Below are 17,859 nucleotides of genomic sequence, written 5' to 3'. Positions count from 1 at the left end.
TCTAAATTGAATCTCAAGATGCTGCTGGTACAATACACATTTAAAATTACTTCTACAATCAAGTTTCTATTGTAACATGACTTTTTTTATAATGAACCAAAAATTATTTCAGCAACACATTGTATATTCTGTTCCCTTACACCTGTGAAAAACAAGAGACTAGTAAAATCATCTCTACCATTTTTCCCTTTCTATATAGTCTTTTGTATAGCAATGGGAAAACCTTTCAAGAAGAAAACATTCAGTAAGTAACACTGTTCACCCAGTTTGCAAAGACATGCACAGATTTACACTGTACTCACCACTCCCACAGGGAAAGCTAGAACAGCCATCATCCAGTCACGGAGGGAAATGAGTTTTTTCAGCTGCCTCTCTTGCTCTTGACTGTCATTCCCTCTAGTGAGAAGACTGGACAGGTCAGTCAAGACGCAAATCCCAAAGAAGACAGCCTGGATAACCTGCACAGAAGGGTAACACACCTTAATATTTCTGTATTCCTTCTCCCATTTCTTCTTCTGTTGAACAGAGAAGACCAGCCCTTTGGAGGAGAGCAGGTCAGACACAGGCAGGAATATTGCCACAGAACTGACATGGGGAGTGGTAATACATTAGTCCTGTGGTAATACATTAGTGCTTCAAAGTCCTGCATGCACCCTGCTCCTCATCGATAGGGAGAATCAATGTGAGTGACCATTCAAGAGGTGGCTTTCCACCCTCATACATGCACCACCTGTTGGGTGCTGAACTGCAGACATCCCTTCCTGTGTCACTCCATACAGCTCATCCCCAAAGCAATTGCCTCTGAGGCAGCAAAATGAGGAATGCTCCCTGTGAGAAGAAGGGAAAGAAACAGAAATGAGTGTTTCCTTCCCTTGTGACAGGAAGTGTCCCTTGGAGATTTTGATTGACCCAGACACTCCACGTAAACGTGAAGGAAGTACCCGAGACTTCCTGACAGACATGGCACATGGCCCAGGCTTCAGCAAATCTATCTCTACTTCATCTCAGGTAGTGAATGATAGAACAAAAAAACTGCAGGAGTTATTAACTTTCTTTTCCTGATGACAGACTATCATTTACCTAACTTTTCCTTTTTTGCATTTACGTACTTGTGTGCAGTGTAAGATTATCTGCTATATTAAATCGTTAGCTTACTATCACCTGAACCCATTGATTTGGTTCAAACTTGACGTGATCTTAATGTGATCACTGAGTTTTTCTCCCTTAATTAGCTCAGCAAAACTGTAATAAGTTAGCTCAGGAATGCTCTTGCCTGAGGACTTGCACATCCTTTCTAGTACAGTTCAGAGGAAGTGCATGCAGCTTGTTTACTCCCCAAGCTGGAAGCCCGGGTCACAAACCCACACACATCAGGTAATCTGAGGTAAAAAATCAACAAAACATGGGCTTGGTTCCCAAATTACACAGTGATTTGTCAAAAAACAATAAACGTATATATGCTTAGAATTTATACTGCATGTTTTTCAAAGCAAGCATGGAGTCCTAGTTTAGAAGTCTTACTGTAAACTTAAGTGTTTCACTGACTAGGAGTCTTTGACCAAACAGAAGACTATCCCTAAGAAATAAGAACAGCATATACCCAGATGTTTCAAAATTCAGTTTATTATCTGCATACATCTTTGCAGAATTTACACTATAATAAGGCATACAGGGAGGCACGAAGGAAGGATGTAAGGAGAGAAATACTAAACAGATGTTGGCTACCAGGAAGAAATCCAGATATGTGTAATGATTGGATGGATTAAAGTACACTTCCTTCCTCAACAATCCTTATGTGACCCAAACACTTGTAAATTCTGGCTGTAAAGCTGTGAATGACAAACATTCAAATAGCCCCTGGATCTGTTCGCAATTCTGTTGCCATTGCTCTCTCTCCTCTCCAGGCTGTAGCTACTTAGAATTTGCTTGATAAATAGATGAAGCAACATTACAAAATATTCCTTGAAGCTGTGACATGTGACAGACTAATAGTTCTAGAGATGTATATTGCACTAGAAAAAGGTATTACTATTTCAAATGACTGCTTGGAAAACTTAAAATCTTCTATATAATTTTTGAAAAGCCTTTTAAATGAAAACTGGGGCTCCTTGGAGCTCCTAAGAACTCCTAATGTACTTTTTCACATTATTTGTTTGAAACAAGCACTTAGTAGAAAAAAATCTTCCCATACTCAGCCCTGTTTTCAACCAAACAGATGGCCTATTTGGAGAGCTGAAATAGAAGAACTAATTATGCATTTCCTTGACTTATGAGGAGATATGATACCATCTAGTATTCGCTCAAGTGTGTGAATGCCAAACAAGACAGAACTGGGGAAAAAAAGTATACCCAACAGTAATGAGATCAATCTGGGTGTTAAAAAGTTTAGGCTGAGTACCAGGAAATACTTCCTAACAGTTAGCTCTGTCAGACCATGAAATACTTTCTCAGAGGAAGTGGTGGAAGCCTCACGGCTTGAGTCACTCAAACCGATATTGGACAAAACACTCAATAATGTACTGCAGGGAACAGTATTATCCTGGCAGGGCTTGGAAGAGTGACTAATGGATTGTTTGCAGCTCTAACTACAATTCCCTGAAATGGTTCCTCTCCAAAGAAACACAGACTCAAACAATCACACACCCACTTTCCAAGGGAATTGAGATTGTACATCCACTAATCAATCACAAACCAAGTAACTTCTCTCCCTATTACTCTGTTATGAACACAGAGCTTCAAGAGAAAATGTAATGGTATTGTTGAGAATAAGGGGAAACTCCTAAAGGGAAATACCCAAATATTTCAGAGGGTAGGTATGAAACAGACTACTCTACAAAAACACTAATAAATAAAAATTCACATAGGAAAGAGAAAATTACATCTTTATCGAGAACATTCAGAACTAATGAAAAATTGTACCAGTATTCAGGTAGAAACAGTTACAGCTTATTCATACAAGTAATGTGCATTCATTCACTCCATTCATTGCAATTCCTTTCCTTTCTAGAGTGCACAAGAAAACCCTTCTGACACCTATCAACACTTAGGATTAGAGTTAGGACCTCCAGAGCTGCATGAGTCTCAGCAGCATTAATTAAACAGAATCAGTAATGATTTACATCCTTTGTGGGTCTGGACTAGGAAAAGCACAGTATGCAGCTACTGGTTTTTGGTATGAAACAAATTTTTAAAGTCAATGCTCCTCAGTGTGAATGCTGTCTTAACAGATGTGAAAAAATCACAGCAAAGAAACAAAACTCCCTCTAAACAATGTTCTCCAAGGTGCCCTGGTGTTACCTCAGATTTAGGATCACATTTTCAGAAGAGACCTTATTTTGAAAATTTGCAGGTGGTGAATATATACGTGAAACATCCCCAAGCTGTTAAACAGATGACTTTTGTTTTCCCCTTGGAAATGTAAGCAAGAACAGCATTTCAGAGGAAATATTTTCCAGTTTTGTCTCTAACTAAAGCTTGAAGAAAAACAGTGATTTAGAAAATGATAAATTTGACAGAAAACAGACACAATTTCCCTATACCATGAAACAGCATACATAGATAGTATAGATAGAATCAGAAACTTATAAGTAGAACATGCAATCCCAAGAAAATAACTGAACAGGTCTTACTGCTGGTCCTTTTTCTCCTAGAAGCCTGAAGGGGCCACTGCCACTAGAGTTGACACCACAGTACATTTAAACTGTGACAATGTAATGACAGTAGTAACATCTAAAGTTAAGTTAACATCTAAAGTTAAGTTAACATCTAAAGTTAAAGTTAACATCTACAAGTAATGGCCATCTAAAGGATGTCAGCAACAAAACTAAAACACCTGGTAAGTTGCTTCAGGAGAACATCTATAAACATAAGATGAAACCAAGCAGCAGTAGCACAATCCTTCTCAAACAGTGAGATGTAAATTACATAGAATAAACTAATTGTACGTGTCTGTCTACTACAAGAAAACAAAGAATTGCTTCAGTAGGACAGTTTTTTCACAAGGTGTTCATTTCAGGACTGCAGCTAATGACCTCCTCATACTACCCCTGATTTGACTTCTTAAGAGTCAAACAAGTCAAATAGGTTTTCTGTCAAACAGAAAATCTATTTCCTCATAAATCTATTCCCAGGGCATGGAGACTCCCTTCTACCCCATGCCATGAAGCTCCATGGTGTGGACAAGATCTCTTGAGATTATGAAAATTCTGTTACTAGTCTTACCATGGCAGAAAATCCCCCATTAAATTCACTGAATCTAGAATTTCATTCTCTTTCAAGTTCATTCTCATAATCACAAGCACTCCTTGGAGCTCAAGGCAGGAGAACTGGCTAAGTCTCTACAAGCACTAATACCATTCAAGGGTAATTATTCATCTACCTACTTATGATTATGAAAAATCACTGTCCTCAAGTTACCATTTTCAAGACTAACACCATGTACTTCATGTGGCCCTCTACGAAATAAGGCAGCAGCCCAGGCTGGCATAAAGACAGCACTGCCAGAATAAAACATGGGAGTAACACTCACAAAGTCCACAAGAAATAACAAAAAAGAACTAAATAACCAAACATAACCCACGTGATAGGATAGTAATTCAGAGAAGGGTGTCAGGGAGGCCTCAGGGGCAGGGAGTGGCACGGGAGTAGCCAGGGCCCATCCCATCCCCTGCCAGGAGCAGGGCAGCCAGGGACAAGGGGTAGGTCCCAGCCTCAGGGCATCAGGCACCTCCCTGGGGACAAGCCACCAGCTCGAAGGGGAGGGGGAGCAGACATAATCAGACCCATCAAACCACTTAGGCTTAAGACACACGCTGTATTTCCACAAGAAGATGGAAGTTTAGCTCTACCAGCATGTAAAATCAAATTGCGTGAAGTTGTAATTCCTCTCATATTGAAAATTTTACAATCTATCATATAAAGAACATGGTCTGATTCTCCTCTTCAAAAAATGGAAGTGTTTTTATAACCTTGGAGTATCTATTACTGCTCACTGACACCTTAGCTTTAATTTATCCAGTCTCTAGACATCATTACTTGCTGTAAAAAATGAACTATGCTTCAGCAGTTGACTGTTTCAAGTGGTGTCATGTATGGGGTCATTCACAGGCACCTGTGGACAGCCTGCATCCTGTAACAACAGCTCTGTAGTTGCAACATACAGAGGAAGTCCAGGTGAGATGGAGAATAACAAGGTATTTTTAATAGAAAATGCTTCGAACGAAGTCATGGGTTGCAGCTGCTTAATAAATATATTACTCTTCTTGATTGCATGGAACTACTGATTCTTCTTGCCCACTGCTGTTCCACCACTACTCACAGGCACATTGATTTATTCTTGTCACTTCTCCTCTCCTTGCTGTATCTTTGTTAGTTATGATAGCAAGCAGGAGCTGGACCAAATGTAATCAAGTGCTACATCTTTGCATCAGAGAAGCTACAGACTTCAGATAAGAAAAAGGCAGATTTTTGTGTCTACAGAAAAATGAAAAAGAGGCATAAAGAAAAAAATGAACGGACCAAGAGCCTTTTAAATACTAAAATACAGTGTAATACATCTAACCACTAAACCTACAATTAATTAAGGCACAAGAACTATGAAAATGCACTGTGTGCTACTCAGAATCACTACTTCTGTGCAAGGAACAGGAAAAAACACTCGTATTTGAAAGGTGAGAAGTAAAAAAGAACCACCACCCCAGAATATTCATTGTCAGTAAGCTGAGGCAAACAGGCAAAGCTCCTATCGCATCTTCTTCCACACCAGCTGCAAATGTGGTTGTTGTAGGTTGCTTTGTTTTTTAAGCAGGTTTCAACATCATAGGCCACTTAACACAAAAAAGGACGAGCCCCTGGCCCATCAAAACCCATCAAACTAGCCTCAGAAAACAAATACATCATATAGAGAAGAAAAGTAACAATCAAGGCAACAAAACCAGCGTAAATCAAAGGAATAGTTAACGCAAATGCCATCTATTTTACTTTGAGTTGCTTACTTAAGTATTTCTCCTATTCCTCCTTTCTCTTTTACTTACACAAATTAGAACTAAAAACTACACTAGTAAAACATGATACTTATTTCTATCAGAAGAGACTGATTAGAATCTCAGTAACTGGATAAAGGGACACCCTTATAAATGTCCAGCACGGTCCTCATCCAAGCTAATGACTCACGTTTCCCTTTGCAGCCTTCAATGAGGGGACAGCTCTTCTACCCAGCACATTGCATATGAAGATAAGGCCTTAGTAGGAAATTTAACTTCATTTTCACAGTTTAGTCACATGATATGAATCAGCTTATACAACATGCCTAATCCCATATGATGTAAATTCAGGGACTCCTTTAAATATAATCCTTTACATTCGACATAACCTCCTGTGGTTTCTTTCTTTGAAACCCACCAGCATTGTCTAAATATAACCAAGGATGGAGTTTTAAACCACTTGGATTTCACAGATATGCAAAAGAATAAAATCTACTATGAAATTAATATGCATGAAAGAAAAAATTGTTTGATTCTTGGGTCTAGTTTTTATGGGTAGCACATTGTTCAATTCCTAGCTCTTTAGCACCTATTATGAAGGTGTGGAATGGGGACCAAGCTGTGTAACATAACACGATCTTGTCTTTCCTTTTACGGTGTCTTTTACAATTATGAGTGTGTTTTAATCTGGAGAAACAAAAAAAGCAACTCAACAGGTTCTTCCTTTCTTTTTTCATCTTCCCCCCACTTAACCCAAGAAAATTCTGTTACTCTTACTGGAAAAGTCAAGTCTCGGACCATTCTCTCTTGCATAATCCTCGACTGTCTTGTAAAGGTTTCCAATAATATGCAGCACACTTCTTGGAGAGGTAAGGTATTTGTGCTAACATAGTTTTAAAATCAGTTTCTATAATATTTTAAGTACTTCTGTAAGAACAAATATTCTTTACTACAGCAAACTAAACTGAAATTTGGTACACTTTCCAAAAATATTTGGAAATGCTTTATTCTTTGACAGCAATAAAAGCATCTTTATTCTTTTTACATGGGTGCAATACCCTCAGGAAAAAAAAAAAGAAAAAAAAAAGAAAAAAAAAAAAGAAAAAATCCATAGTGGACAACTGAGGAATTCATTTTAAAGTGCTACTCTATCTCAGCTGAGTGGCATAGATGACATTTCTAACATGATCTCAGCATGACAGAGTGTATGCCATCTGGCTCAGAAGTACTAACAGCCTGGAATCCACTGTCATGTATCGAATGAAGAGATGTAATGGACAAATATACAATGTACTAAAGAAATATGAATAGAAATTTGAACAGATGCTGAGAAAATATTACATTTTCGCAAATCTTTTGCAATTATATCAGCTGTGTCATTCCTCTCCAACACCATGTCAGTCTTCTTCCCAGATGTTCATATATCTTACTTTGATCTTGGCTAATACACTTAAAGAAGCATGAAGCTCATTGTTCCAGTATTTAAGAAATTATTATTCTATTTTTATCTTTATCTTTTAAATTGTTTTGACTAAACTCATTTTCCAATAATCCCCATCTTCTTCCTTGCTCTCTTATATTGCGTATAGAAAAGCTGCCATTACTACTTATTGTATCCTGCTTATAAGACAGTGTAATTTCATTAAATTTATATAATCCATTCAGCGAACATGTATAATACAGTTTATTCATGATAGATTATGATTTTATTAAGTTATATATTTTATGTTTTTCTTTAGTAAAACTTAATCTTATTAGGATTATACACTGCTCAGAAGGTTATGTCATTATTTTGGCTTAAATGATAATTTTACACATTTCAGCATGATTGGTACATTCTCTGTAGCAGTGCCCTTGCAGTCAAGGCAAGAAAAGCAGCTCTCTTAACAATGTTCAGGATAGCTAGCTAAGAAGGTAAGACTTGCTCTACAGCTGTCTATGCTAAAATGAGCTTTAGGGTAGGGTTTCCAATGTCTGGAAAGCCCCTAGAAGTTTGTAAGTTAATTATCCCAAAAAAGAAACTAAGTGCAAGAAATTAAGTGCAAAAGTTTATTTTAAAAAGTTGTTTTTTTAAAACCCCAGAAACTTCTGCATTGCACCAACTTTTTCATGTTTAGAAATACAGTTTGAATACCACTACAGGGAAGCAATTTTGACTGATCAAAGAGCAACCGATTTTGCTTTTAATTTCTTCCCTTTTAATGAATAAGGTTCTAAATTGCTGAACTTAGATAAGGCCATTACAAATGTATCTCAGCAACACGGGGACGGAGCTGGAAATGCAAATAAGTAAGTTACTACAATCTTCTGAGACACAGCAAATTGGGCAGCTACAGACACAGCTGCCCTACTATGGCTTAGGAAATGAAAGGTTCTAAAGGTTTGCTTCCTGAGCACTGTGAAAATAGTAATGAATGACTCTCAACACGAGTCCAGAAAGACAGGCTTTTACGTGATATGCATCTAAGCTGGGCAATTCTCCTCTCCAAGGAAGGTAAAGGAAGAAGACACTGAGGACTTTATCCCACTTCGTCATTCATCCAACAATACACAAAATAAGTCAGTTGCAAATCCATATCGTGAAAAACAGCTCAAATCTCTGATCAGGCTCATCTTCAGTTTTTGCTTAAGTTTTTGTTCCTTTGTGCACTGCTGCAGCAGCTGAATTGTAATTTATGAAAGATAGGTGAAGTATACTCATAAATAAAGTTATTACTAAGATAAGGATTTTCTGCAATTTAGACCACAGCAAAGGATGCCGCTATTCAAGCTCCACTTGAAAAAAAGACAGGACATAATTTCATGCATTAACTATAAAGCACGTGGTTCAATGAAAAGTGATCTAACGTGTTATACCATCCTCATAAACAAAACTATTCTTTACACAACACTTCAAGCAAGACACTGCTGTAAAGAGTTGTATTTCAGGAGAAAAAAAAAATCTCATTATCTCGCAGCTCTAAAGAAACCATGGGAAAAGCCCTGATATAAACTAACTGCATTTAAATTAAAAATACAAGCAGGGGTTAAGCATTCACTAAGTGTGTGGCATTCCAACCACAGATGATAACACTTCTGCTTTCATTGTCTTTGTCATGAATCAATCTCAGAGGAAATAAGGATTTGTTTCCTGAATGTTGCTGGTGAAAGCAAGGCATAGGGAAATGAGCTGACCAAGTCATCAAGGCAGCAGGGGACCCTGGGAATGAACTCAGTGGCCCTGACCCCTAGGTACTTCTCCAATATCAAGGTTACAGTAATTTCACGAATACAAGCCGCACGGACTATAAGCCGCAACTCTGGGTGTTGGCAAACATTTCGCTCTTTGTCCATAAATAAGCCGCACCTGAGTATAAGCCACTCTGTCGTTCGCAGCGAGGACCCGCGTGCAACAAAGTTGCTAAATAGTAACAGAATCGCGGCAGGGCGGGGTTTACTGTCTCGGCTAAGGCTGTGCAGGCTCGGCCCACTCGGGGCTGCCGACGGGGCCAGGTGGCCCAGTTCGGTGGGGCCGCTCGGGGCTGGCGACCGCCTCTGGGCTTGCTCACCCCGGCCTGGCGCTGCTCCGTGGTGGTAGGTGGGGACGGAGCACCCCCGCTCCCGCAGCGGGCAGGAACAGAGCACCCCCCGCTCCCGCCGCGGCGGCGGAGGGCGGGGGCAGAGCCTGCCTGCTCCTGCCGCGGCAGGCAGGGGCAGGAGCCCCCTGCTTATCACACGGGTCGCGGGGACGGCAGCACGGAGCCCCTGCCTCCTCCCCGAGCCGTGGGGATGTCAGCACAGAGCTCCCCGCCTCTCCCCTGCCTGAAGGAGGGAGCTCCCCCGCCTCCCTCCCCGCCCCACGCTGTCAGCACTGAGCGGGCCCCACTCGCCACGCAACACAGTAACCAATTTGTAACGATCATGAAATCCTGGGTTTTACTGGCAGGTGCTCGGCTTGGCACCCTGGCTGGCACTTCTGGGGTTGTAAATGTCAGAAAATTATTCACCTATTAGCCGCTCCTGAGTGTAAGCCGCATTTCCGGTGTGGGAGAAAAATTTTAGTCAAAATGGTGCGGCTTGTATTCGTGAAATTACTGTATTTTCCACACAACCAAAACTCTTATAGAAACAGGCATTTCCAATGCACACACATTTCATTCCCTCCAAATGCAGCCATACTACTGTTAGCGTAAATCCTAATATTTCTCCTCTTATGAAGCGTAAATCCTAATATTTCTCCTCTTATGAAGCTCACAGTGATCAGAGTTTTTCAAAGACCTTCTTTAGTATACTGCGTCTTTCATAGTTAGATACTATGATTCTGACCAGTTGATCTATTTCTGCCAACAAACTAGCTCTCCAATACCTTTGGAGATCTTCCTGTCCATTATACCACTCCCACCTTCACTGCTTTTACAACATATTTCATATAGAAAATACTGATTTTGAACAACACTAGTAAGTGAATATATATTTTTAATTTTTTCTTCTTGTTTTGTTCTCTATGAGTAGGTTTGATGTGCTGCAATTTCAACGTGGTGTACACTTGGTCACTCAGTATCCCTGTTGGACAAGTCACTGAGAAGAAAGAAGCACAACCACCTTATCTTCTAACTGGAGACTGTCTTCGGAAAGAGTGGTCTGAAAAAGAAAACGGCGTGGAACCCTATCTTGCCTTATATGCTCATGAACATAGACACAGCTCAAACTCACTCGTTCTCACACTAACCAACTTTAACTGTTTCTTGAGTTTCCAAACTAACCTTTCAGACATACCTGTTTACTTTACTTCTGGCTTATTCACTACTTTGCATTTAATTCGCAAAAGAAAAAGGAAATGAACTACATGGAAGTTTAAATTTGCATCCCCTTACAGATTAGAGGAAGCCACTTTATGACAACTACCTGATATCACACCAGATTCCAAACCCACGAGATTTAAATATTCTCCATCAGCAATTAACATATTTTTTAGTCAGTAAGCACTACAAGTTCAATAATATGCTGCCCTTTCTTCTAGAAGAAACAGAAGGCTCAAACAACGCCTGTTGTAGCAGGTAAGAAAGTAGTAAATCACTACAGTAACAAGACCATTGCTGAAGTGTATTTCTGGTGACAGTGAGCCTGGTGTTTTTGATTTTCCATGGCAGAAAAAGCACTTTGTAGTAGCTGGTAAACGTGGCAGCCCGACACGGGTAAAAAAAAAAGCATCTGAACCTAGCAAAGAACACAACCAATTAGTCAGCCGAGCAGGACACACCAGGAAATGCCAAGCATCAACTGACCTCTGCAAAAACCTCTTGGTCCTCCCAACACTCCTGCCTCCATGCACCAGGTGGGTACATGCACATGCACTCTGAATTAACACAGTAGCTGTAATTGTAATGAAGCTGGGGACAAGGGCTGTGCCCCTGCACATGCTGGGTGTGCTGAGTCACCCAGAGGAACTCCCAGGGTAGTCCTGGGAACTCCCCAGCTAGTTTCTGTACAGATGAGATAATAGATGGATAGCTACTGGAACCCGCCCCGGGCAGTCCCAGCTCCACCAGAGGTCTGAGGAATCGATAAAAGAACTCCACAGGCAGTCCCAGTCCATGATAACAAGATAATAAACTGCATGTCAGGGACTGGGGAGGCAGGGAGTTCCCAGCAGCCCTGGGAACAACCCAGGTGGGTCCTGCTTTGCTCATATGAAGTAAATGGTGAACTAATGGACACTATTTATCTATTGAGATATGCATATCATTGAACCAGACAACTTTTTGCACACAGATGAGATGATTTTAACTAGAAACTTGTCATGCATACACTGGAGTGTTGACAAGGGACTGCAGGCCAGCTGGACCAAACCAGAAATTTGGGGGGCCTCTCATCCTAACTAGCTGAAAATGCTGCTAGAAGGATACTTTTGATGGAGACTCATATCATCACCTGGCTTTAGTGTCACAATAGCAACAACAGCAACACAAGATTGTCAGCACACACATAAACCAATGTGTGTGACATGAACCTGAATAGTCTCTTAAGAAAATGAGTTCACCACCACATAAACTGGCCACAGTGAAATGCCACACAGATTTAAAACATTATCCTAGAGTCACTGTCTGATTTAATATAAAGTACCTCTAATTCTGATTTGCAGAATACATATAGTTTTCCCAAAACAGTTGGTCAATACTTTCCAGTATTCTGCCCTGTTCTTCACAATACAAAAAAAGAGCTGGTTACCCAGATAACATTTATGAATGCTGGAGGTTTCTAGGCAATGCCCATTTGTTTTTAATCTGGCAGTAGCCCATTGCAGTACCCCTGCAAGAACAAGAACCTCTCCAGTCCAGACCACCTGTAACCATTCAACAAGAAACTTGACACCGGAGTCCCAGAGCAGAGCTGTTGAGCAGCCCCTATCAGCATGCCCATCTTGAGACATTCAGTTCTGACTAACAGCGAGACTGGGTCACGTTCAACCTCTAGCTTTGAATCAGGCAAGAATCCTGGCTCAGAGATGTCTTAAAATTTTACGATACAGCCTTCCACCCTCCTCATCATGAAATCGAGCCAACTACTCAATGCAGAGCTGAGCTGAGTCCACCTGGACTTTGAGCATCACCACAAGGGGCTGTTCTGTTTACATTCAGGAAAGCTGGCTTGGATTATGCCTGTACCTACAAGGAGGTTCAGGTGCAACACTGCACAGGGTTTCTAGATACCTGGCTAAAGCGGAAACCACAGCTCTTACACAACACTAATTTCCAAGGAGCAGACCATAAAGTGAGATGAAATTAAAGCAAAAATAAACTGGATATAGTAAGGCAAAGAAGTAAGTATGTCTGGAATACCAACCTCTCCTGCAAGGTAAATACATGCAGAATTTAAGTGACCTCAGTAAACTTCTTGTGTGAGATGAGCACTCACAGCTTGAAGCCCAAGAAGGGCTTTAAGAGTCCAACGCTTAACTTTTGGGACTGCTTACTGTAACACACGGTGGAAGGAAAAGACAAATTCTTGGTATCAACTTTCATGCAGTATCAGAGTATATTACTTGCTAACAGATGCACTTTCTACACCCATTTCAACCCAAGCTGAGCTTAAAGAATAATTCCTGCCTTCAAGAAGATGTATATTACTGACAATATCAAAGAGTATTATCCCCACCTTTCCTGACAAATTGTGTTACTTATAGGAGAGAGCTCACAGATGTTTTTGGAACTTATACTGAGTTTCCAGCCCTCTGCCTGTATTTCACCATGAAAACTATCTGCTAAAATACTTTATCTGGAGCAAAAAATAGGAATGAGAAACAAGGACTAGTTCTTCCTGTCCCATCCTTGTCATGCAACATGCAAACTGGACAGTCACTATTCTAAGTATAGCTCTTTGTGAATTCTCTGTCTACCATTTTGTCACTAAAACAATTATTTTCTTGGTGCAAAAAACAATATATTTTACAAGTCTCACTGCAGAGCTCATAAATATCACATTTCTCAATGCATTACTGAAACCTCAAGGAAAACGCATTCTGGAGATGCTTTTCAAGTTCCAGTTAACTCAATCAGTTTACTTTGTTCTTCCCACTCCACTGAAGGGAAGAAGCATGTGTGAACTCTGACCATATCCAAAGTTTGCTGTCAAGATCAGCCATTTTACTTCTTCATTTCTATTTATAAACACAGTTAGGTATTACAAGAGCCAGGCTATTTAACCATGAAGACTGTCAAAAAAGATAATGCATTGTGTCTCACTGAATTGCAAACTGGCTGGGTGCCTAGCCCATTGACTGTGAAAGTCCACTCCATTACAGCTCGGGCAATGTCTTCTATCTACTTCAAAAAGGTTTTTAAAAGTAGACAACTGTGACATGACTACATGGATCTTACAAATTTTTTTTTTACTCCTTCTGTTGGTTACCTGCAATTATTGGTTACTAGTTCTGATGCCAACTCAGAGTGATACTTTACCCAAATCTAACTGATGACCTTCAGTCTAATGAGATAACACTCAGCAGTGATCTCCCACAGTATCCACACAGATGTTTGTTAACTTACTCTGCTGGAACTAGTGCTCTGATAAATTGGTTTCCTTATGTGTTTAGGGAGTGCATGTGCAGCCACAGTACAATCAAAATTAGTATTACATTTCAAATCGAGTCCTTAGTGTAGTAGCAACTACAATACAGTGACAATCGTTATGAGAACCATGAAATTTTATTTGACTCACTGAGGGCATTGCTTGTATCTGTTTCCAAAATATCCAATATAGATAACTTAGAAACAAAGATAATAACACCTATAAGTATGGCAAACTGAATACAGGTAAGCAAACATCTTCTTTTGAGTGGAAAACACTGAAACAAAACAATAACCCAGAAAATGCACATTGACTCCAAGTTAGAGTACCACAGCTCGCCTTTACATGACACTGTATTATCTTTCAAAGGAAAATACTGTTTAAATACTGGTTTGATTTATAAAATGCTTGACATGCAATCATCAACTTGCACACCTGCAGTGAAGTAAAAACACATTGTGCTTCCCTGCAAAGAGTTTTATTTTCAAGAAGAAGGGTTTATCCAGCTATGAATATAGTCAGAACATGTACTTCATCTAAAAGCAATATATGATATAGTATTGCAATGAAGTAGTATCATAATGAATATACTACTATATGCTAATCTACTACTTCAGGAATTTCCTGTCTATAATTACAACACCTGTATCAATGCCAAGGTCAGCATGATAATCCATAGTTAATTTGAAAAATAGGCACAAAAAGTCTGCAGCAGGAATGGCCATATTTTAATCAAGCGTTTATTGACCTTGTGTGGTAAAAAGGATAACTATCATATCATGATGTCCATATTTTAAATGTATTTAGCTTAAAAAATTTTCATCAATCTACATATCATGGTATTACAATGGCATTATAATTGCTTATCTACAGACATTTTCCTACCCTTATTTTGTTTTTTGTCACTACCACTTCTCAGGTTTTCAGATTGAAGATGGAGAAAGTATTAGAGGGACTCTTGCCTCTCTAAACAACTCAAGAAATAAGAGAAGGACTCTGAAAGGATCTCATGTACTTCAGTTCTAGGTTTGCTTTCCCTTAGTAGCACTCAATTAGAAATTATTTTGCTGCTAAATACAGAGAGAGCCAGCTTCAGATAGGACTTTCTCTTTGGTATTATCAGACCGTTATCATCTTTTGAAGAAACATGGAACTGATCAAAGAGATGGTCCGTTTATTTCTTATCCATTCCTTATTTAAATGATTCTAAATGTCATATGTAAAGGGTGCTTTACATGGAACTGTCATAAACCAGCCTAAATGGTATCAATGTACATTATTCAGCAGCATTAACTGTCCATATATTGTAATATTTCTATCAAGCTATGATTTTTTTAAAACCAACAGAAAATCATGAAGCAGAGACCAATCAATTGCTATCTTTAATAAAATCTCAAAAACAATGAAGTCTGCTTCCCTGATTTTAATTTCTTTACTCTTACTAATGGTAGTCTTTTTAAAGAACTAATAGAAGAGATTTTTCATACATAATTTTTTCATATTTATTTAGATCAAAAAGGGGAGTTCAATTTACAACAGAGATGTTCCCTATCAGTGCGTGCTATTTCATAAGAAGGCAAAATAGCACATCTGTTAAGTTCACTGTTGCATAATAGCACAGGAGGAGCAACCAAGAGCAAAGCAGACAAATCCACAGCAATTTACTATTTTGTAAACCAAACCAGTGCTGTAAATTCACCTTGAAAAAAATACAGGAAACACCAGTGTAGCCCAACAAAACAAACAAAAAAAACCCAATTTCTTGTGGTAAGATATATTTGGGAAGCAGACTGCTGCGTTTTGCACAACTTGCCATTTTTTGATGAAGCCTCTGGTGAAGAAAACTGCAGAGATATAAGGCCTAAGGCATTGATGCTATGTGAGCATTACAAAAAGGTCACACTGAAGACAACTGCCTAGTCAACCACAGGTAGAAAAAAAGGACTCAAGAGTTCAAAGTAACCAGACTAATACAGGAAAAAAACAAGTAACAAAAGGGCAAACACTTCCTCGAAAAAAACCAAAAATCTTAGTTTTTGCTATACTCCTTGTTTTTAATTAGACTAGAAAACTGTGACTAAAACAGTGCATTTATTTTATTTCTTTTAGATAAGTATCATGACTGGTGATAGGTTGGAATACACTAAAGTATCTCCAAGAAGAATTCTGAACAGTTCTGAACTAAAGAAATTAACTTTAGATGTGTTGCAAATGCAAAGAAAAGCTTAAAACAACACATTATGTATTTAAATTACATACTAAAGAAATGGTATGTTTTCCCTAGTAAGTAAAACCAGATTTAGTGTTTCTTTTCACTATGCTCTATGAGATTTTAGAGGTAGTAGATATTATCCTCCCACACCTCATTGTTATTCGAAGGTGAGTAGGAGGAAAACCAGTTTTCCTACTTTCTAACTCCCAGTTGGTTTTTCACTGAATTGATTTCTCTTCATTCTGTGTGAATGAAACAGTTACTGAACTAACCTAATGAATAACAAGAAATACTTTCTCTGCATCTGCAGAGGACAGCAGTGCCATCAAAAAAGCAATTAATAACAAAGTAAACTCTAATTCTGGTGCTTATCCATTACCTTTAAATAGTTCTGTGGTGTGGTTCCTGTAAAAAACTTCAATAGCACAGTCTCCATCTATATTTAACAAAAACTATTGAAAAATTTGGATATGTAGTACATGCTTAAAAAAGCACCTGAAAATACACTGTACTGGGATACATGATGTATTATGAGTGTGTTACACTATCACATATCCAGCAAACAGGATTATCACTAGTGAGATCCTTAGCAGACAATGTGATTGAGCAGTTCTGTACAACACAACAGAAACAGATGAATGTGCAACTGTAGAAGAGAGGAGGTTTCCAACTCATCAGTCAGAACTCAGGTGGACAAAGTCCTAGGAAACCTAGGTCAGTGTTGAGCATGATGTGACTAAGGGATTGGACTAGATGACCTCATGGCTTACCTTTCAACTTGAGTGATCCTATGATTACATTGTCTGGGCCTTCATGTAAGGAAGGCGATTAGTTGCATCAAGGATTGTGAAATCTCTTCATTGTTTATGAAATTCATGTATCTCTTCAATGATTCTAGCTGATCACAAAATTTTAAGCACTTCTGAACTACTTTCAAGATTTATTGAAGGACTTTTCCTATGATCATTACAGGTTTAAACTTCACATGAGGATTCTGGCGGACAGACACTGCTTCAATAGTACTTGGTCTTGTGTAATTGTCTTCCTGCTGGTAAGACTACAAATGTGTTACTCAAGTGCAAAAAAAGGAGTCAGGGAACACAGGCCAACTGAAGAGTTGAGTGTTAAATTGTATACTAGACTGCCACTAACTAATAGGTACTCAGTAACACCTAGTTGCTATTTTATATGCTTATATAGAAACAATAAATAAAAAAAAATCAAACCCATCAATGTTGTCACCTATGTAAATCTGGAAATCATTCTGTGATTGCAACATCTGCACTTGACAGGTTCAGCTCATCCATTAGAATAAAGAAGTTATCTGTGCATGTTTAGGCATGTACCTTACTGATTTTTCTTTGCCATTTTCTGTCTAAACAGATCAGAAGTTTTTACATACACACTTCCATACCAGAACTGCCTTTTAAGTCTTTAGTGACTACTCAAAATCTGTTTCTATCTCCATGAAACGGAAAGACATTGAAACAAACAGCTTTGTCATTTCTATGTAATTTTACAGTCTACTGTTTTTCAGTCATACAAAGAATTCTCACTCATAACATGTCAAACTTCTGGTTCATATTAAAGGGATACCATCCATTCTTTAGTGAGGTCCTC

At 38.9% G+C, this 17,859-nt stretch overlaps 1 protein-coding gene across 2 annotated transcripts in view; it reads right to left on the bottom strand.

Annotated features, from left to right (window-relative positions):
• Window positions 1-17,859, bottom strand: part of AIG1 (androgen induced 1) — a 126,182-nt gene that overhangs the window by 88,587 nt on the left and 19,736 nt on the right. For both annotated transcript variants that reach the window (XM_033054950.2, XM_033054951.2), the window contains exon 2: window positions 303-458. In XM_033054950.2, the coding sequence (XP_032910841.1) occupies window positions 303-458 (156 nt within the window). The remainder of the gene's footprint in view (window positions 1-302; window positions 459-17,859) is intronic.

The sequence above is a fragment of the Catharus ustulatus genome, chromosome 3, assembly GCF_009819885.2.
Source record: "Catharus ustulatus isolate bCatUst1 chromosome 3, bCatUst1.pri.v2, whole genome shotgun sequence".
Classification (NCBI taxonomy): Eukaryota; Metazoa; Chordata; class Aves; order Passeriformes; family Turdidae; genus Catharus; species Catharus ustulatus.
The sequence above is the reverse complement of the archived record's forward strand: the minus strand, read 5'-3'. Positions and strand labels throughout refer to the sequence as shown.